At 49.5% G+C, this 22,113-nt stretch overlaps 1 protein-coding gene across 3 annotated transcripts in view; it reads right to left on the reverse strand.

The window, feature by feature from the left end:
• Nucleotides 1-22,113, reverse strand: part of LOC115647225 (WD repeat-containing protein 97-like) — a 51,343-nt gene that overhangs the window by 2,387 nt on the left and 26,843 nt on the right. For 2 of the 3 annotated variants that reach the window (XM_030554067.1, XM_030554065.1), the window contains 7 exons: nt 14,708-14,851; nt 13,770-13,967; nt 12,039-12,160; nt 10,346-10,511; nt 9,155-9,229; nt 8,011-8,204; nt 5,583-5,644 (listed from right to left, as the gene is read on the reverse strand). In XM_030554067.1, the coding sequence (XP_030409927.1) occupies nt 5,583-5,644; nt 8,011-8,204; nt 9,155-9,229; nt 10,346-10,511; nt 12,039-12,160; nt 13,770-13,967; nt 14,708-14,851 (961 nt within the window). The remainder of the gene's footprint in view (nt 1-5,582; nt 5,645-8,010; nt 8,205-9,154; nt 9,230-10,345; nt 10,512-12,038; nt 12,161-13,769; nt 13,968-14,707; nt 14,852-22,113) is intronic. The other variant, XM_030554068.1, reaches the window with a different exon arrangement.

A 22,113-nucleotide genomic window follows, 5' to 3' on the forward strand; every position in this document is an offset into this window, starting at 1 on the left:
CAGGGAGAATCCAGTTGCACAGACTTCCTGTTCCTGTGTTTGAGTTAAAGAGAAGTTGGGGACCAGTCAAGACCCCCAATGTCCAATCAATCAGATCCCTGGACTGGAGTGTTCTGTCAGAGTTCAATTGCTTTAGTTGGGAATTGATCCTGCTTTGAGCAGGGGGTTGGACTAGATACCTCCTGAGGTCCCTTCCAACCCTGAGATTCTATATTCTATGATTCTATTCCAGCAGCAGTTAGCAGGTCACTTGGGTGACAAGTGGGAGTGACTAGCCCCAGCGGACCAGGGCTCATGATCCATGGTTCCTGACACTATCTTAAGTAATTTTGTATCATCTGCAAATTTTCCACCTCACTGTTCACCCCCTTTTCCAGATAATTTATGAACATGTTGAATAGCACTGATCCCACTACAGATCCTTGAGGAACACCACTATTTATATCTCTCCACTGTGAAAACTGACCGTTTATTTCTGCCTTTTGTTTCCTATATTTTAATCAGTTACTGATCCATGAGAGTATCTTCCCTCTTATCCCATGACAGCTTACTCTGAGTAAGAATCTTTGCCCTTGTCAAAGGCTTTCTGAAAGTCCAAGTGCACTGTATCGACAGGATCACCCTTGTTCACATGCTTGTTGATAAGCTCAGAGAATTCTGATAAATTGGTGAGGCATGATTTCCCTTTACAGAAGCCACGCTGATTCTTCTCCAACCTTCATGTTCATCTATGTGTCTGATAATTCTCTTCTTTACTATAGTTTCAATTAATTTGCTTGGTACTGAAGTTAAGCTTACCAACCTGTAATTGCAGGATCGCCTCTAGAGCCTTTTTTTAAAAGTTGATGTTACATTAGTTATCCTCCAGACATTAGGCACAGAAACTGATGTAAGCAAGAGGCTACATACCAGAGTTAGTAGTTCTGCAATTTCATATTTGAGTTCCTTCAGAATTGTTGGGTGATACCATCTGGTCCTGGTGATTTATTATAGTTTAATTTATCAATTTGCTCCAAAACCTCCTCTACTGACACCTCAATCCAGTTCAGTTACTTAGAACTGTCACCTAAAAGAATGGCTTGGATGTTGGAACCTCCCTCACATCCTCTGCAGTGACGGCTGATGCAAAGCATTCATTTAGCTTGTCTACAATGGCCTTGTCTTCCTGGAATGCTCCTTTAGCACCTTGATCATCCAGTGGCCCCACTGTTTGGCAGGCTTCATGCTTCTGATATACTAAAAAAAACTGCAGTTAGATTTTGAGTCTTTTGCTAGTTGCCCTTCAAATTCTTTTTTGGCCTGCCTAAGTTTATTTTACATGTGACTTGCCAGAGTTTATGCTCCTTTCTCTCTTCCTCAGTAGGATATGACTTTCCATTTTTAGAGGATGTCTTTTTGTCTCTAACCACCTATTTATTTTACTCTTTTGCTTAGCCATAGTGGCATTTTTTTGGTCCTCTTACTGTTTTCTATATTTGGAGTATATGTTTACCTTGAACCTCTATTCTGGTGTTTTTAAATAGTTTCCATGCAGCTTGCAGGCATTTCACTTCTGACTGTACCTTTTAATTTCCATTTAACTAGCATCATCATTTTTGTGTTAATCTCCTTTCTGAAGTTAAATGCTACTTCATGGTTGGCTTCTTTGGTATTTCCCCCCACAAGGATGTGAAATGTAATTACATTCATGAATGGTTTCAGAAATAAGAGGATAAGCATTGCATGCGTGCTAGTATCTAACAGGTCACTGTCCAACCTAATACAACACTAACACTGAGATGATGCATTTGCTCATGTATGTTGTTTCAGGATTCCTTGAAATACTGTCTGCTTGCTGTTGATGCTTTGTTCTCCATTCCTATAACCAAATTAGTCAGGGATTTTGGAAATGACTCTTTTTCAAATGTGTGCAGTGTTGTTGCAGCCATGTCGGTCCCAGGATATTAGAAAGACAAGGTGGTTGAGGTCATATCTTCTATTAGACCAACTTCTGTTGATGAAAGAGACAAGCTTTTAAGGTTATAAAGAGCTCTTCTTCAGGTCTGGGAAAGATATTCAGTGTCATAGCTAAATGCAAGGTGGAACAGACTGATGAGCGTTAAGAAGTTAACACGTTACAAGAGATCATTCAAGATAAAGTGGACAGATAACACCTCTGCAGTCATAGGACAAAGGAGGGTCTTTGTATTAAGGTTCTACATAGTTACGAAGCCACCCATCCAAAGACACAATCAATAGGAGCAACCATTTAATTGGTTCTTCTCCCCCCATCCCCAGCCCCGAATAAACTCAGCATAAAACAATTCAAAAGGGTAAGTCAGACTGTTCCTAAGCATGAGTTACAACACACTGATGCATTAACACCCTCAGGGAGAGTGACATTCACTGCATGACAGAGGGGCTGCAACAAGGACCACTGAAGAGCTGTGCTGGTTACCTGTTCCTCCCCACTTCCTACACTCCTGGGGCTGGACTGTACTGAGGGAACAGGGAGAAGCAGCCTCCTGTGAGCAGGAAGAGGAGCTGAATAGGGAACTTTGATCACTGCCTGCAGCCCTGCTAGCGAGTGACATTCCAACTGGCATGAGAGAGTGTGTGACACCAGCAGCAGATGTAAAAACAATGAGGAGTCCTTGTGGCACCTTAAAGACTAACATATTTATTTGGGCATAAACTATTGTGGTCTATAACCCACTTCATCAGATGCATGCAATGGAAAATACAGTAGGCAGAATATATATACACAGTACATGAAAAGATGGGAGTTACCTTACCAAGTGGGAGGCCAGTTCTAATGAGACAATTCAGTTAAAAGTGGAAGTGAGCTATTATCAACAGGAGGAAAATCACTTTTGTAGGGGTAATCAGGGTGGCCCTTTTCAGACAGTTGACAAGAAGGTGTGAGTAACAGTCGGGGAAAATTAGGTTTTAATTTTTATAGTGACCCATCTGTGACAAAGTGGGAATGTTCTTAATGTGTTCTTTGAATATTGAGTGGGGAGTATTGACCTGGGAAGGTTGCAGGGGAGTTTGGCTGGGACTGTCTGCATTGGGGATGGGAGATTTTTGTTGAGGAAGGATACCTGAGCACATAACAGGAGAACCCAGGAAGGGGGTTGGAGGCCAGGTAACACCTCTGCCCAGGAAACTGGACAAAGGCTGGGGGAGGAGCCGGGGGAGGCTGAGTGAGAGGCTGGAGGGAGTTTCAGTTTGGAGCTGGCTTGGAAAATGGAGGGGAGCCCAGAAGGGGCTCTGGCCTCTCAGCGGGACTCTGGCCTCCCTGCCCTCCCCACCCCCAGGATGGACCTAACTAGAGGGGGTCCTGTTGTCTGTACCGGCAAGACATGTCCTGGACTGTGTTCCTGTCGTCTAAATAAACCTTCTGCGTTACTGCCTGGCTGAGAGTCACGGTGAATCGCAGGAAGCCAGGGGTGCAGGGCCTGGTCTCCTCCACACTCCATGAAACCATCCACTCCCAGTGTTTATTCAAGCCTAATTTGATGGTTTCCAGTTTGCAAATTAATTCCAGTTCTGCAGTTTCTTGTTGGAGTCTGGTTTTGAAGGGTTTTTTGTTGTTGTTGAAGAATTTCCACTTTTAAGTCTGTTATCGAGTGGCCAGGGAGATTGAAGTGTTCTCTGACTGGTTTTGAATGTTATAATTCTTGATGTCTGATTTGTGTCCATTTATTCTTTTGCATAGAGACTAACATGGCAGAGGGGCATTGCTGGCACATGATGGCTTATATCATATTGGTAGATGTGCAGGTGAACGAGCCTCTGATAGTGTGGCTGATGTGAATAGGTCCTATGATGGTGTCCCTTGAATAGATACGTGGATAGAGTTGGCAGCAGGGTTTGTTACAGAGATTGGTTCCTGGGTTAGTGTTTTTGTTGTGTGGTGTGTAGTTGCTGGTGAGTATTTGCTTCAGGTTGGGGGGCTGTCTGTAAGCAAGGACTGGCCTGTCTCCCAAGGTCTGTGAGAGTGAGGGATCATCCTTCAGGATAGATTGTAGATCCTTGATGATGCGCTGGAGAGGTTTTAGTTGAGGGCTGAAGGTGATGGCTAGTGGCGTTCTGTTATTTTCTTTGTTGGGCCTGTCCTGCAGTAGGTGACTTCTGGGTACTCTTCTGGCTCTGTCTTCACTTCTCCATGTGGGTATTGTAGTTTTAAGAACACTTGAAAGAGCTCTTGTAGGTGTCTGTCTGTGTCTGGGGGATCGGAGCAAATGCGGTTGTATCTTAGAGCTTGGCTATAGACAATGGATCGTGTGGTGGATGGAAGCTGGAGGCATGTAGGTAAGTATAGTGGTCAGTAGGTTTCCGGTACCGGGAGGTGTTTGTGACCATAACTTATTTGCACTGTACTGTCCAGGAAGTGGATCTGTGGATTGGTCCAGGCTGAGGTTGATGGTGGGTGGAAATTGTTGAAATCCTTGTGGAATTCCTCAAGGGCCTCCTTTCCATGGGTCCAGATGATGATATCATCCGTGTAGCGCACGTGGAGTAGGGGCATTAGGGGACGAGAGCTGAGGAAGCATTGTTCTAAGTCAGCAGCAGATGTGTGACTCCCGCTCCAGCTGTGAGTCACTTGGACAGTGGGGAACTTTCAACACCTGGTTTGTTTGTTTATTCACATGTCCTTTAAAAAACCCTAACTTATCTAGGTGTGAGCCAGCAAGTCTTCATAAGTAACACTTGCTGAATTATTACTATCAGGGTATGTCTACATCTACAATTTTGCAGCGCTGGTTGTTACAGCTGTATTAGTACAGCTGTATAGGGCCAGCGCTGCAGAGTGGCCACATTTATAGCAACCAGCGCTGCAAGTGGTGTTAGATGTGGCCACGCTGCAGCGCTGTTGCACACTGCGGGGAAGGAGACCTGCTTGGAGGGGGGGTCGGGGAACGCCAGAGCACACCGCGGGGCTGGATACCTGCTTGGAGGGGGGGTCGGGGAACGCCAGAGCACACCACGGGGAAGGAGACCTGCTTGGAGGGCAGTGGAGTTTGCTTAATTACCAGAGAGGCTTCCTCAGGTATGCTGGGATACCTGCTTATTCCACGGAGGTCAACAAAAACGCTGGTGAGTGTCTACACCTGATGACCAGTGCTGGTGATCCAGCGCTGGATCCTCTACACCCGAGGCACGACCAGGTGTACGGCCAGCGCTGCAAACAGGGAGTTGCAGCGCTGGTAATGCCCTGCAGGTGTGTACACATCCTAAGTTGCAGCGCTGTAACCCCCTCACCAGCTCTGCAACTTTGTAGTGTAGACAAGGCCTCAGTGTAACTCTTTTATCTCCCCTCCCATACCCATGGGTTGGCTGCTTTGTGGCACTCATTGTCGTGTCTGGTCTTAACCTGCATTGTGAGCTTCTTGGGGAAAGAACTGTGTCCTACTCGGTGTACAACCCCAGTATAACAGGGACCCGATCTCGATTAAGGCTACAATACTAAATACAGAACCCTGCACCTAACTGGTGAAAAGTTTTTCAGGTCACTGTTAACATGGAAGAGAGAGAGGCTACAAGGAGAGGAGAGGCAGAGAAAAATCAGGGAGAAAGTGGTGAGAGCCACTACTTACGTTGGGGTGGTCTCCTTCGCGCCATAGTGTTGGTCTCTCCGAGCCGCAAGATGGCCTGGCTCCTGCAGAGAAACAGTCATTATTCTCTGCACTCTGCAGTGCTGGAGACTCTTTTTCTTACACATGGAAGCAGGTGTGAAGGCAAACCCACGAGTGCCGGCCTGCTCCTGGCTGGTAGTATGACATCCCGCCCCGTAAAGTTGCTAGTTGTGATTTCTCACTGCGCTTTTATCAAACGACATGCGATACGCGGGTGGTCAAAGTGCAACCCATAGCATCCTACGGTGTAATGTGAGCCACTGTTATCCTATTACTGATGTGTGCACTGTAGTGACCACAGGCCCCAGCACATAATGCTCCAACCTTGCCTCTTGGATACAGATGCAGCATTGCATGCTGGGATCAGTAGGTGTCATCAATCACACCTTTTGTATTAAAGATCAGGGGGGCTGCGACCGGCTCCATTTCATGCTCATAAGGCTTGGCCCTTAGTGGCAAGTGAAGGGGGATGCAATGAATGATGGTGTGGCCCAGAATAAAGGATCAGATGAAGGCCTGCCTGGGAACATAGGAATTGACAGATTGGATCAGACCCAAGGCCCACCTGATAGTTCAGTATCTTCCCTCTGACAGTGGCCAGCACTGGATGCTTCAGAATAAGATGTAAGAACTCCACAGAAGCGGCTGCAGGATAATCTGCCCCCTGCATTCAGTCTTATCCTGGTCTCTGATAGCTAGTGATTGACTTAAGCCCTAAAGCAGGAGGTCTAATGCCCACTCCTGAATTTGTTATCGTTAATCAAAACAACCCTGGATATTTTGATAGCCATAGAAATGTTACATATATATAAACATAAATGATAGCAAATCTCTTTTTGAATCGTGGCCTCAATGACTTCCTGTAGTAGGGAGACCCACAGGCTGTTCACACGTGGGGTGTGTGAATTATTATTTCTTCTCCTCGGTTTTGAATGTCTCACCTTTTCATTTCACTGCATGCTCACTTGTTTTTGTGATCAGAGACACAGAGAACTTTGGTCCCGTGGCACAACGGGACAAAGTTTAGAGAAACAATTTCTTGCTACTGTGAGTGACTGCTTCATGGAAAAGCTAGAACACGCTAGAGGAGATATTCTTCACTTGGATTTAAGATACACACAGGAGCTAATTCAAGAAGTGACAGCAGCTGAATCACTAAGAAACAGTGATGATGATGATGATGATAGCATTAGGTTCAACGTCCCAGAACCAGGTAGAGTACCAAAAAGAGCTAGCCCCAGAGATGAGCTGGTTAAATTCCCCTTGTCAAGTGCCTGCCTAGAGAGCTGATGGGATGGGAGAACAGCACAACATCAACAAAAGTAAAATGAAACAATCTAATATCGCTTTAAAAATCAGTTTAATCTAACCTAAGTGTACGTCTACACTACAATAAAACACCCGCGGCTGGCCAGCATCAGCTGCCTTGGGCTCGGGCTGCGTCCAGGCTCAGGCTGGGCTCTGGGCTCCCACAAGGGAGCAGGGTCTTAGAGCCCAGCCACCAGCCTGAGCCCGAACATCTATGCTGAGCCACATGAGCCAGAGTCAGCTGTCACAGGCCAGCTGTGGGTGTTTGACTGCAGTGTAGCTGTACCCTAAGGCTTCAAACACTATTTGACACTAAGAATTTGATATCGCATTGCATCCCTGCAGGGTACAGTGAAGGTTGTTTGGGTGCCTTAATTATGGCGTTTCATATCTTAACAAGTTTAGACTTCTTTTAAGTTTAACCCTAAGTCTGAACAGGGTGTTGCTCAACTCATGGTGTATTTTCTCAAGTGCAGACTGCAGGCTCTTGGGGCCGGGCTCTGGTAAGCACCCAGCATTGTTCCGGGTACAATAAAAGGAAGAACAGTAGCAGCAGAAAACAATCAGACTCCACCTCCTCCCAGCACCCTAAAGAGCATGCTGTTACCCTTGGCACTGTGTGACTTCCTTTGCCTAAAGGGTTTATGAGAACAAATTGCTGTAGTCCAGGGGTCAGCAACCTTTCAGAAGTGGTGTGCTGAGTCTTCATTTATTCACCCTCATTTAAGGTTCCGTGTGCCAGTCATACATTTTAACATTTTTAGAAGGTCTCTTTCTATAAAGTCTATAATATATAACTAAACTATTGTTGTATGTAAAGTAAATAAGGTTTTTAAAATGATTAAGAAGCTTCATTTAAAATTAAATTAAAATGCAGAGCCCCCCGGACCGGTGGCCAGGACGTGGGCAGTGCGAGTGCCACTGAAAATCAGCTCGTGTGCCGCGTTTGGCACGCATGCCATAGGTTGCCTACCCCTGCTGTAGTCCTTTGCAATGACCACACAAGGCCCCCTAAGCCAGGCCACTCTGACCACGCACTAGCCTTCCAAGGTCACATGGCTCCTCCTGTTGCATAACTTACCTCCCAATGGAAGGCAAGGCCATCACTGTGTTCTTGGTTTCCTGAGCTCCAGCAGATTTTGGCTGTTTCAGATCCTCCAAATCCCTCTTCATTTGCACTTTACAGAAATGGTTTATTGCGTTTATTGGCCCCACTGGCGGCTCTGGGCTGCCAGCAGATGGAAAAACCTTGCTCCTCTCTGCAGCTTTCTTAGCCTGCAAAAGGAGTGACAGATGCCGAGTGACATCAGCAAGGGCTGCCTGTCTAGCGTAGGTACTGCCGCAGGCATGACAGTGCTTCAAAATGACACGCTGTATGTGGGAGATGGGCAGGCACCCGAGTCTCTGCCAGGTGCATTTGGCACTGAAGTGGTTACATCCAATATAAAAGGCTGTTTCCGTTACACAGGAGAAAGATCCATTGAAAGCAACAGGAAAATCCATCCTGCAGAAGGCCCGCAACATGAATATACTGCACCATCACCATGGTGTCTGAGCCCTAGGACACTTCCTCTCTGACTACCAGGCACTAGCTGTGGGCATTGCTTTGTGAGTCTGCTCATCCTGCCAGCAACTGGAGGGGTGCGGTCACGCCTCGTCCCTTCTGCGGGAGCAGCCTGCATGGCAACAGTAACGCTCGGCAGCAGTAACGACAACATTACAAGGGCTCAGGCTGCAGATACTTGGGGAGGGGAGGACAGGGCCGCCCAGAGGGGAGGCAAGTGGGGCAATTTGCCCCAGGCCCCAGTGGCACTTCGGCGGCAGGCCCTTCACTCGCTCCAGGTCTTCGGCGGTGGGTCCTTCAGTGCAGCAGAAGACTTGGAGCTAGTGAAGGACCCGCTGTTGAAGTGTTGCCGAAGCCTCAGAGTGCCACCCGGTGAGTACAAGCACCACTAGCGGCGGGGGGGAAAAAGAAAAAAAAAAAGCCACGATCGGCAGCACATAGGCTGCTTTACCACCGCTGCTTCATTCTTCGGCGGCAATTCAGCAGCGGGTCCCTCTCAGAGGGAAGGACCCACTGCCGAAGACCCAGCCCTGCCCCAGGCCCCCAAATCCTCTGGGCGGCCCTGTGGGAGGAAGTAGCTGGAGCAGAGAGCCGGTGGTGGGGCTTGTCCTGGCACTGAGACGTATCATCTGGGAGACACTGGGCCAGGCACTAGCCTCACCTTTGGGCTGCTGCCAGGGAAGTGCCTTTTCCCCGCCCGTGCCTGGAACAGCTCCAACGTGCTGCTCCTGTGATCCTGGAGCAAACAGACGTAACCAGTCAAAACTGCACCTCCCCATTCCCACCAACCCCCAGACTCACAGAATCTCATCATGTAACCTGGGACTGGTTGCTTTGATCCCACAAACTGCTGGCAGGCGGTGGTGGAGAAAACATGGGAGCAGGCAGGAGGAGGCCAGTATCAGGAAGGAAGCAGCTGTGAGACCCTGAAGCAGAAATTTTCCAGCCCCTTTCTGCTTCGCTGCCTGACAGGTTATTACTGTGATGATCATTCGAATCACACCAGCAGTGTTCTGGGGCTGCAGGCCGAGGGCTGAAGAGAAGGGCCCCACTGCAGAAGCTCCCGATGTGGACAGAGCATCCAAACAGAGAGGGGATGGGGAGTCTATAGTGGCAGCAGGACTCAGCTGGGCACGTTTATATAATAAGATTTTCCGCCCTCAGGTGAGGACCCGAGTCTGAGGAGGGACTAAGGAGGGCAGCCTGTGGGCACAGCTGCTTTGGGAGGGTGACCCAGGCCTCTGAGGTCTGCAGATTCCCCTTTCTCTGAACTAGCTTCCCTCTCTCTAGGCCTTGGTCTACACTGGCTTAGCTACGTCAGTCAGGGTGTGAAAAACCCACAGCCCGGAGAGACATCACTGTGCCGACCTAACCTTGTGGAGACAGCGCAAGGCTGACTGAGGAATTCTCCCCCTGGCCTAGCTACCACCTCCCGGGGAGGTGGATTAACTCCGACAATAAGGGCTCCTCCCATCAGCAGCATCTTCGCTGAAGCACTACAGCTGTGCCACTGCACCATTTCAAGGGTAGACAAGGCCTCAGCCTGCTCCCTCACTCCCCCACTCCCCAGGAGCTCCGTCCCCTGCCCCTGAGTGCTGGTTTTTACACATGCATAATGGCAAGTGGGAAGAGACGACGAGCCCACTGGGGTCCCTGCCTGGCTGCTGGTCTGAGCCATCTGCACTAGGGCTCAGAGCCCCTGGGGGGCCGTGCAGTGGTTACCGGTTTCCCACTGGCAGGAACAGCCCCCCCCCCGCATGCTGAAGAGCTAACCCCACCTTCCAGGCAGCCCAGGCTCAGCCCTAGGCGGGAGGGGTGGAAGGGGGGATTGTGAGTGACTGAGGAGCAGCACCTGGAAATCCTGCATCACTCCTTCAAGCCACTGTGCGCAGATTCTCCTCAGCGCTGCCTTGGTGACAGGCTTCTCCCTGGAATGGTCCCAAGAGTCCATCTCCTGGTAGAAATAGTTGTGCGGATCCTCCAGGCCCAGCTCTATGAAAAGCGCTTTAATGGACCCCCTGAGAGCAAGGGAGAAATCAGCGTCTGGAGGAGTTGTCCCTCCCCTTGGAAGCCGATGCTAACTAGCTTTAATCAGACACAGCTCGGCGAGCTCCCTGGTACGTCCCTGGGTGGCCAGGCGAGCTGGCTTGCAGTGCGAGCCTCTGGCAGCATCAGACTGACACCCCCAGGGACAGCCGAGGCTGCAAATGGCTCATGCTGCATGTACCCACCACCTGACAAGCCCAGCATCGGGGCCGGGGGGAGCCTTTCCTCCCTTTAGGTAAGGGGGTTGGAAGTGGTTCTACCGTTGCCTCGAGCCATGATGGCTGGTGGGCCCAGCTCCCTCAGCGACTGTCTGCTCTGTGGCCCATGCCCTGCCCCAGGGGGTTGAGTTTAGCCCCAAGCCACGCTATGCATCATGGGACGTCTCAGCTCACACCTTGGCATAACGTGGCAGTGTGCTAAATTCAAACACGTAGGGCAGTGGGGGCCAGCCTCACACCCTGCCTGCACCCCCACTTCCTTCCTGCACCACCTGCCCCATTCCCCAGTGGTGGGCTCCTCCTGACAGATGGAAATGTGAACCAAAGTGCTCTTGGACCCCAGGCCAGCCAGAACTCAGATCCTCAGACCAAGGGAATGGGGGGTTAAATCTGTCACTGCTTGTCAGGGGGTCTCCAAGTCCCTCTCTCACTACACACTGACCAGAGCCTGAGCCCTCAGCCGCAAGCATCCCGGAGCGTTGCAATGTGCCCAGCCTTTTGCAGGCTGTCTTTTGCTCTGGAGCTGGCTGGCTTCCCTTAAGGACAGGGACTAACACAGAAGTGAAGGTCCCTAAGGCCCACCCCACAGAGGCTGAGTTCCAAGGCACGGGCTCTTCTCCTTTCGACAGGGTCCAATGGGCATTGCCTATGAGCAAGCGAGTCCAGTAGCACCTGCATGACCATGACCCTCCCCGTCAGATAAATGATAGTGAGAGGGAGATGCCGGGTTCGATGCAGGGGCGCAGACAGCTGGGGCGGCACAGGACCCTCTCGCCGAGGGTGGGGGGACTGTGCACAGAGGCAGAGAGGAAGCAGAGGGGAGAGAGGTGACCTGGGCCTGCCTTCATTCTGTCCTGGAGGGGCGCAGAGTTAGCCACAGCTGGAATCTGTTCACGACAGGAGCTACCAGGTTGAGCAGCACTGGCTACTCCTCACCTCCCTGCCCGCTCACTGGAGGACCGAGTGCTGCACCCCGTGGGATCTCCGACAGAGGCTGGGGGAACAGGCACGGGAGGGGTTTGGCTGGTACCGTCCTGGGACAACCGATGAGTGCAGCATGCTGATTCCAGCCCTGAGATTGCAGTACAATCCTGGTGCGAGGCCCTTTACCCAGACTTCCCTCATCTAGAGCAACTGGTGCCCCCAGGAACGGAGCCCTGAGCTCACCCTTGTCCTGGAGGGCAGGAGTCTGCGGTCACGGATGGAGTGCATTGGCTCCATACCCCCAGCCCTCCCTTCACACTGCATGCTGGTCGTCCCTGCCTGCAGCCAGCCCCTCACCTGCTGGAGACGGGACTGTACAAGAAGTATGCCATAAGCTCCAGCAGCAGCTCCTTGCTGTCTCTGCAGAAGGCCATGAGGGCATTCAGGGAGGTCAGGACAAACTTTTTCTGAGTCTTTTCCTGAGAAGAAAGAAGACAGAGCATTAGCCTGCCCCAGTCCCAGCAAGGAAGACACTTCCCCCATGGGACACCTGGAAGCTCAGGCTGGGACTAGCAACTGAAGAACACTAAAAACCTCTTCACATGGCAGCATGCTGGCTGATGGAGCGGTGTCAGCCAGATATGCTACTGAGCACAGGAGTTCAGCAGGCCCCATAGGGCAAGGGCATGTGGGGGGCAGCTCTCCTTCTTCCCTTTGAAGACAGTGAGTCACTGCTGAGACCCTCCCTCTCTAGCAGAGAGCCAGGAAGCAGCAGGCACCCGGACTGTTATGCCCTGTCCATGACAGCTGAAGGCAGTAGGTATATAGACACAGCCCTGCACTGCGAATACTAACAGGCACACACCTACGCTCCATCCCTAACAGGCACAGGCTGTCCCCACAGGGCACACTATCCCCTCAACAGGCTGAACAAGAGCCCACTTGCGCGTGGTACGTGCACATCAAGCACCAGTTTGTATGAGGAGGGGTCTACGCTCATTTGGACACATTCTTCACTTCCTCTGCTAATCCCTGCACACTGCTGCCATGCACTGAGGGCCTTACCCAGTTCCCACCACAGTCTGTCATTGACTTCGGTGAAGGCTGGCTCTGATCCTGACCATGACGTCTGCTATGTCTGGGGGCTGCACACTGAAGTTTGTGAAGTGTTTTGAGATCCTTTGGCGAGACAGGTGATATTATCCCCGAGCATGCACCAAGCACAAACACCCCGATGCAGAGCTCCGTGCACACACCTCGCACCACATGTACCAGGGCGTGTGCCCAGCCCAGGGGCACAGACACTGACATGCAAGCCCCTGCTCAGCCCTACCCATGGGCAAAGGGAACAGTTCCTCATTCGACGTTAGCACCCTGCCTCGTTCCCTCCTCAGGGCTGGGAGGGAAGGACACTAACTAGCCGGTCACCACCTCTTGTTGTGACCTTTCTGCGAGTCTCAGCTTCTCCTAACTGACCCTTCATCACTTTGTTCCCAATCCGATCAATTCTTTGACCTTCACCTCAGACTGAGCCTCTCAGCCCCTCAACTGTAGGGCTTGCAGCTTTCTTGGGTCTCCTAGTTGATTTCCTGGAGGCAATCTGGTGCGTTACCCCCTTGTTGTCTCAGGCCTTTAGGCCTCTCCCCATGTCTCTGGTCTCTCCCCCTTGTAGCAGGTCTCGTTTTCTCTGTTGGTGGCAGCGGTGGGTGCCTGTCTCCATGACTGGTGACTCTGGCAGCTGCATGGGTTGTGATCAGGCAGCTGGGCTGTAGGCAGGAGAGATGCTCTCCTCCCCTCTGACTGTGCTCCGGATGAGGTTACAAACCCTGTTACACAGCCACTTATTTTAGTTCTGCTTCCAGCTCCCGGGAGACCATTGGGGGTGGCCAGGAAACTACAGGTTCTCCAGAGCTAGCGACCAATCCCCATCAGTTCTGAGGGCTCTGAACTATACCCAGAGGGCGCGTTTCAGACCATCCTGGGGAGGGGGTGGGGAAGGATTACCACTGCCCTGCAGAGCACAGGTGTGCAGGGCTGCAGTTAGCACAGCACTGGGGCATGCTAACCCTTCTGAGCAGAGATCCTTACCTCCAGTTTAGGCGGGTCACTCTGGTTCAGGATGAGGAGCAGGGCCTTGCAGACCTCACGGCTGTTCTCCACCCCGACCTGCTCATGCAGCGTTAGGATGGCTTGGACTATGTCCGCCTTTGCACCGTCATCCACGGTGAGCAGCGCCTCCAGGAGCTGGCGCACAAATCTGCTCATGCTCAGTCCCTGCAGGGAATCCTGACAAGGGGCAAAGAGGGACATTCGGAGCCACTCCTTTCCCCCTTCCCGTCTCCTCCTTTCCATGTGTGGGGAGAAAACGAGCCGGCTCAGAGCCTCCTCCCCCTGGTGCTGGGAGGGGTGTCACATCCCCAAATCCACGCCAGCTCCCCGACTTTCTGCCATGGCAAGGCAGGCGCGGGTGAAGCTTTGCAGGGGTTTGGTAGGAAATGAGGCAGTGAAATTCATCAATCTACAGACATTAAAGTTTACTGAGCTACCCTTTGCGGCCTCCCGGGGAGAAGCGAAATGGCCTTTCAGCCTCTAGCGAGAGGTGGGAGAAGCCGTAGCAGCAGCCAGTGCTGTGTGTGCACACACAAGCATGTGTCAGAGAACCCGCTCCGTGCCATGCTGGCATGGGCCCTTCTTCCCTGCCTCCAGGACTGCAGAAGTCAGAACTCCTGGCGCCGGGATTAACTCCAGTCCATCGATGGACAGCTTCTAAACCACACACCACAATAATACCTGGCACTCTGCTACTCTATAGCCTCCAGTGCCTGGCTACTGTTAACTGGCTAAACCTCAGAGCCCTCATCTCATTACCCACTCCGCTGGGGCACTGGCTTGCACTCGGTCACACAGCAAGCCTGTGGCACAAACGGGGTTAACCCTCAGGAACTCCTAGCTCCCAGTCCTCTACTCTGCTCACTCGGCCACACTGCTGTGTTCAGCCAGTGACACAAATGGAGGCAGCTTCTCACCATTGAGCTGAGGACGGGGTAGATCTGCCTGAACCATTCTGTGTCCTCGAACTGGAGGACGAAGGATGGGATCTCGCCTCCTGAGGGAGAGGCCTGAGGCTGCTCAAACTCATATGGCTGCGTCAGGAAAAAACTCGTCACTCTCTGAAACAAAAGCAAAGGTGAGTCAAGAGAGCCAGTCCGGAGCCACGCAGGCCAGCCCGGAGCCAACCCAGAGCCACCCAGGCCAGCCCGGAGCCAGCCCGGAGCCACCCAGGCCAGCCTGGAGCCAGCCCGGAGCCACCCAGGCCAGCCTGGAGCCAGCCCAGAGCCACCCAGGCCAGCCTGGAGCCAGCCCTGAGCCATCCAGGCCATCCCAGAGCCAGCCTGGAGCCAGCCCAGAGCCACGCAGGTCAGCCCAGAGCCACCCAGGCCAGCCTGGAGTCAGCACGGGGTCTCGGAGACCAGCAGCACTCTTCTGTTTGCCGCTTTGCCGTTCCCTGCTAGGGTTGACGAGAGGCTGGGGCAGCACGAACAGGCCTTGTGCAGGCCTCCAGAGAACACAGTGCTCTGGCAATGCTCCTCAGTGCTGGCCTGGCCTGCTAGTCAGTCTGCCACCTGCCCGAGCTCTGCCAATGCCCCGGCCTCAGCTCTGACCTGCAGCCCTTCCTACTCTTCCAGTCCTGCTCCTCGCACACAGTCTGTGACCAGACACAGGGAGAAGCAGGTTCCCTCCCAGATGGGAGGGACGGCAGCTATCGACCTGTCTCCAGTGAAATTAAGCAAGGCAGGACCAAGAACAATGGCTGCCCCATTTACATATGAATCAGCGGGGGATGGGAAGCCACAGGAACGGCAGAATGCAGTGAGGTCACCCGGAGCCTGGGGACAAAACGGTGAAGTTGGGAAGATATAAAGGGAGAGGAGAAGCCAGGTCGGCATCCATCTCTGGACAGACACGAGGGGCCTCTTGCCAGCTGAGAAAGGTGGGTCCTTCAGCCAACGGGCTTGAAGTCGCTGGAAATGGAAGATAGGTAGGGAAACTACCCTGAGCAAAGATGGTAGCTTGTGGAGTTAGATCTTAGCCTCACAAAGTGTATTTTTACTTTTGCCTTTTGTGACCCTGTCAAACTTCACTCCTTCTACTTGGTATCACTTCACCCAACTTGTTTTATTTGTACAATAAACCAGCTCAGTGCTGTGTTTGAAGGGTGGAGGTGTATTGACCCCAGTTAAATAAATAAGCTGGGAGATGCTTTTGTCTCTTTAAAGAAACAAACAAGCCTTATTATTTCTCTGGGTGTTCCAGGAGAGGGCTGCACACTACGGGGCCCATGGTTTGGGGAAAATTCCGAACTGGGAAAATGTTGGGGTCACCTTGCCAAGTTGTTAGCCAGGGACCAAGTCCCAGTAGCAACATTTTTAAGCACTTAAGGGTTAGAGGGCAAAAGCTGCCACCACAACTCCTCACTGGTCTGGATTGCAGCCCAGAATGTGATAAAGTGTGTTTCTGAAAATGAACAAACAGCAGCAGAATGACACCAGTTCATGCAATCTGCTGCCGAGAGGTCTCTAGAGGGTTGGCTTAGGAGGAGGTCGATCTCTAGCGAAATAAAACATCTGTAGAGTTTCTAAAAATCATAGACTATAACTTTCTAGCATGAAAAGTTATTAGCTCTCATTCTGACAGAGAAAGATGAATGGAAGTAAAAACTGATGGTACAAGTGACCATGACCTAATTTCATTTGCTGTGTGCAGACGGAGTATGGTCAGAGAGGTAATAGATACACATGGTGATTTTAAAGAGCTAGTTTTCCAAAGCTGTAAACAATTACGAGCAAAACTGAGTGGGAGGAAATATATAAAAAGAAAAACCAAATGATAATTGGGAACTGTTAAAAATACTTTATTAGATGCATCCCCAAAAACACAATTCCACAATCATGAATGAAGATTTTTTTCCAGTTAAAAACAAAAACACACAAAAAAATCCTTGTTAAGAGTGGAAGTGACAGCATCTCTCTCTCTCTCTCTCGTTAAATGAGAAAATGGAGGAACTGGTAGCAATGAGTACAAATCAGCAACTAGGACATGCAGACAATTGATAAGGGAAGCTAAAAGTTATAAATGAAACGTCTATGGCCAGTAGAGTAAAGGACAAGGAGAAGGAATTATTTAAATATATCAGGAACAAATTAAATCCTAGCAATTGTATAGGTCTCATACTAGATAAGGATGGTAAAATTATCAATCATGATGCAGAAAAGACAGAAGTGTTCAATGACTCATAGACTCAAAGGTCAGAAGGGACCATTATGGTCATTTAGTCTGACCTCCTGCACAATGCAGGCCACAGAATCTCACCCACCCACTCCTGTAACAAACCCCTAGCCTATGTCGGAGTTATTGAAGTCCTCAAATCGTGGTTTAAAGACTTCAAGGTGCAGAGAATCCTCCAGCAAGTGACCTGTGCCCCATGCTGCAGAGGAAAGTGAAAAACCTCCAGGGCCTCTACCAATCTGCCCTGGAGAAAAATTCCCTCCCGACCCCAAATATGGCGATCAGCTAAACCCTGAGCATGTGGGCAAGACTCACCAGCCAGCACCCAGGAAAGAATTCTCTGTAGTAACTCAGATTCCACCCCATCTAACATCCCATCACAGACCATTGGGCATATTCACCTGCTAATAATCAAAGATGAATTAATTGCCAAAATTAGGCTATCCCATCATACCATCCCCTCCATAAACTTATCCAGCTTAGTCTTGAAGCCAGATATGTCTTTTGCCCCCACTGCTCCCCTTGGAAGGCTGTTCCAGAACTTCACTCCTCTGATGGTTAGAAACCTTCATCTAATTTCAAGTCTAAACTTCCTGATGGCCAGTTTATATCCATTTGTTCTTGTGTCCACGTTGGTACTGAACTTAAATAATTCCTTTCCCTCCCTGATATTTATCCCTCTGATATATTTATAAAGAGCAATCATATCTCCCCTCAGCCTTCTATTGGTTAGGCTAAACAAGCCAAGCTCTTTGAGTCTCCTTTCATAAGACAGGGTTTCCATTCCTCGGATCATCCTAGCGGCCCGTCTCTGTGCCTGTTCCAATTTGAATTCATCCTTCTTAAACATGGGAGACCAGTACTGCACACAGTATTCCAGATGAGGTCTCACCAGTGCCTTGTATAACGGTACAAACACCTCCTTATCTCTACTGGAAATACCTCGCCTGATGCATCCTAAAACCGCATTAGCTTTTTTAACGGCCATATCACATTGGCGGCTCATAGTCATCCTGTGATCAACCAATACACCGAGGTCCTTCTCCTCCTCTGTTACTTCCAACTGAGGTGTCCCCAATTTATAACCAAAATTCTTGTTATTAACCCCTAAATGCATGACCTTGCACTTTTCACTATTAAATTTCATCCTATTACTATTACTCCAGTTTACAAGGTCATCCAGATCTTCCTGTATGATATCCTGGTCCTTCTCTGTATTAGCAATACCTCCCAGCTTTGTGTCATCCACAAAATGAACATTTCTGTTCTGTATTCCTAAAGAAGCAGGATGATGTGTTCCCATCTTACAGTGATAATGAAATCCTTTCTATCCCATCTGTAACTAGGGAGGATGTTAAACAGCCATTGCTAAAGTTAACCTGTTTTAAATCAGCAGGACCAGAGAACTGGCACCTAAGTGCTGGAGGAGCTCTCTGAACTATTAATGTGGATTTTTAATGCATCTTGAACACTGGGGAAGGACTGAATTTATAATGCTAATGTAGTGCCACTATTTACAAAGGGTAAATGGAATGATCCAGGAAACTATAGGCCAGATTACCAGGGACTGATGTCAGGCTAAGAAGTCATTGGACGGCTGGTATGGGAGGCAGTCACTGAAGGAATAAAGAATAGTAGCATAATTAATGCCAGGCTGGACAGGCAGTTCAGCTGTAGGCAAGTCTACAGCTTGAGACATGAAGGGGTAAATTGTCACTTGGGCCTTTGGGTTGATGAATTTGGGGTCTACGAAGGATTGGTGGATAGCTGACACCTGTGCCCCTGTGTCTCTCCACGCAATAACCTTCTTTCCGCCCACTCTCAAATTTTCCCTTCGCTCCAAGGGTATTTGAGAGGCATCTGGGCCTGGGGATCTTTTGGGTGATGGTGGTGTAATGAACTGCACTCGGTGGGGGTTCTTTGGGCAGTTGGCCTTTATATGTCCCAGTTCATTACACTTGAAGCATCTTCCAGCTGACTGGTCACTGGGTCGAGGTGAGTTACTGGAGACTGGTGAGGTGGAAGAATAGGGAGTCTGTGGCTTTCCTTGGGTTGTAGGTGGGGTCTTTGGCTGCCCTCGGTTGTAGGGTTTATTGTCGGTGTGCCCTCTGGGGTATTGGTTCCCCTTGACAGTAGCTTTCTTGCTTTCTGCCGCTTCCATCCATCTGGCTCCAATTTCCCCCGCCTTGGTGAGATTTTTGGGTTTTCCATCTTGTATGTACCATGTTATGTCCTCAGGAACACCATCCAAGAACTGCTCCAATTGTATGAGGAGGTGCAGTTCATCTATGGATTTAACATTGTTTCCTGATATCCAGGCCTCATAATTTTTCCCAACGTAGTAGGCGTGTTTGGGAAATGACACATCTGGTTTCCACTTTTGGGTTCTGAAACACCGACGGGCATGATCCGGGGTTATCCCCATTCTGTATCTGGCCTTGGTTTGAAAAAGTTTATAGTCGTTCATGTTCTCCTTAGGCATTTCAGCTGCCACCTCTGCTAAAGGTCCACTGAGCTGTGGCCTCAATTCCACCATGTACTGGTCTTCAGGGATGCTGTACCCAAGACAGGCTCTTTCAAAATTTTCTAAGAAGGCGTCAGTGTCATCACCTGCCTTGTAGGTGGGAAATTTCTTGTGCTGTGGAATCATAATTGGCGAAGGGTTGTTAGGATTGGCTGGAGCATGCTGCCCAGCCTGCGCTAACTCCAGTTCATGTTTTCTCTGTTTTTCCCTCTCTTCCCTTTCTTCTTGTTGTTTTTCCATTTCTCGGCGGTAGGCTGCCTCTTCTTCTTGTAGTTTTCTGTGGTGGGCTGCATTTTTGGCTTCTTCTTGTTTTTGTAGCCTTTCCATCTCTTGTTTGTGAGTTGCCTCATCTCTGGCCATTTGTGTTCTTAGTAGTTCTATCTGTTTTTCCATTGCTTCCAGCTGTACTGCTTCTGGTTTTAGTGACATTCTGGTTCCTGTTTTCTTGTGTTGGGGTGCCCTCCGGTGTTTATTGTCTGAACTGCAGGTTCTCTGTTGCCTCCTGGGGTCTGCCTAGCAACAGTGCCTTTTTCCCTTTCTTCCTCTAGCTAATCTTTTAAATGTAAAGTAAACCAGAAAAACCACTTTATTTGCATGTGTATTGTGCTGGGTACTTGACTGTCAATCGGAGTGCTATGGTCTAACAAAAGACTCTTAATAGTTCCTTAATGGTTTCTTGCTTAATATGCAAGCTACTGCCAGGAGAGAACAGAGAAAAAAAATTCTCTCTGGTTCCTTTTAAAACCAAACCCTCTCTGCTTAAAAGCCTCTAGCAGAGAAAAGAAAAATATAATATTCCTACTGGCTTCTGGATTCTATCTATCCCACAATGCTGCACACCATGTCATAACATTTTTTCCCAGATCTGGACCTTAGCGTCCAAAATATGGGTGTTAGCATGAAAACCTCCAAGCTTAGTTACTTGCTTGGACCTGGTAATTGCTGCCACCAGCTAGGAATTATACAGTGCCTAGCTCACTGTGGTCTCCCCAAAACCTTCCCTGGGGGACCCCCAGACTCAGATTCCTTGAGTCTCACAACAAAGGAAAATAACCCCCTCCCCTTGTTTCCTTGTTACTTCCTCCCAGGCTCCCCTCCCTGGACGACCCTAGGAGATTCCCTGCTTCCAGTCCTGGAAACACAAGTACCGAGAGAGCTAATCTCTCTCCCCCACTCACCCAGAGGGTATGCAAAGTCAGGCTTAGTAAATCTAACACAAAGAGATTTTCCCCCTGACTTCTTCCTCCCACCAATTCCCTGGTGAGCTGCACACTCAATTCCCTGGAGTCCCCACTAAAGAAAAACTCCAACAGGTCTTAAAAAGAAAGCTTTATATAAAAAGAGTGAAAAAGGACATAATATATAGTCTCTGTATCAAGGTGGCAATATACAGGGTCAATTGCTTAAAGGGAAAAAATGAATAAACAGCCTTATCCAAAAAGAATACAATTCAAAACACTCCAACAACTACACACATGTAAATACAAAAGAAAACAATATAAACCTATTGTCTTACTATCCTTGTACTTACAACTTGGAAACAGAAGATTAGAAAGCCAGGAGATAGAAAAATCACTCTCAGAGCCGAGAGGGTCAGACCCAAGACAAAGAACAAAGAACTCACACCCAAAACTTCCCTCCACCCAGATTTGAAAAAGTCTTGTTTCCTGATTGGTCCTCTGGTCAGGTGTTTCAGGTTCCCTGTGTTAACCCTTTTACAGGTAAAAGAACATTAACCCTTAGCTATCTGTTTATGACAGATGTCAGGCTAAGAAGTCATTGGACAGCTGGTATGGGAGGCAGTCATTGAAGGAATAAAGAATAGCAGCATAATTAATGCCAAGCCACATGGCTTTATGAACAAAATCTGTCACACAAATCTGATATCATTTTTTGATAAGGTTACAAGTTTGGTTGATAAAGGTGACTGCGCTGATACACTCTGACTCCTGGACAACTGAATGCCTAGAACCGCCTGGCGTTCTGATAAAAAAATTGCACTATACACCAGCAATGTAGCCCACATTAAATGGAATAAAATCTGGTTAACTGACAGATCGCAAAAAGTACTTGTAAATGGGGAGCAAGCACCCAGTAGGGGGGTGGGGATTAGTGCAGTCCTGCCAGGATCTGTCCTCAGACCAATGCTATTCAATATCTTCATCGGTGAACTGCAAGAAAATGTAAAACCATCTCTGGTAACATTTCCAGATGACAAAAACATTGGTGGGGGCATAAATGATGATGGGGACAGGTCAGGTGTACAGACCAGACTTGGGAAGATGGGTTCTTCTGAAGAACATGTTTCAGCACTGTCAAAGGTGAGGTTATACTGTCACGGAGTTCCCGGGTGATGCTCTAGAACTGCTCCCCACAAAGCCAGTCAGGACTTTGGTGAAGTCTCCTCTCTGTGAGCAGACTGTCTTCAGGGCAAGAAACTCACACAGTTTTCGCCTTCCTGGGTCTGACACTGGAGCATTCAGCATCCTCTGCCCCTCTGTGCACTTCCCCCAGTGAGTCCACCCAGGTGGGGTCCTGGGGAAGCCACACGGTCCTGCACCCCCACTTTGCAGTCATACATGACTCTCAGTCAGCCAGTGAAACAGAGGTTTATTAGAGGAC

The sequence above is a fragment of the Gopherus evgoodei genome, chromosome 2, assembly GCF_007399415.2.
Source record: "Gopherus evgoodei ecotype Sinaloan lineage chromosome 2, rGopEvg1_v1.p, whole genome shotgun sequence".
NCBI classification, from domain to species: Eukaryota; Metazoa; Chordata; order Testudines; family Testudinidae; genus Gopherus; species Gopherus evgoodei.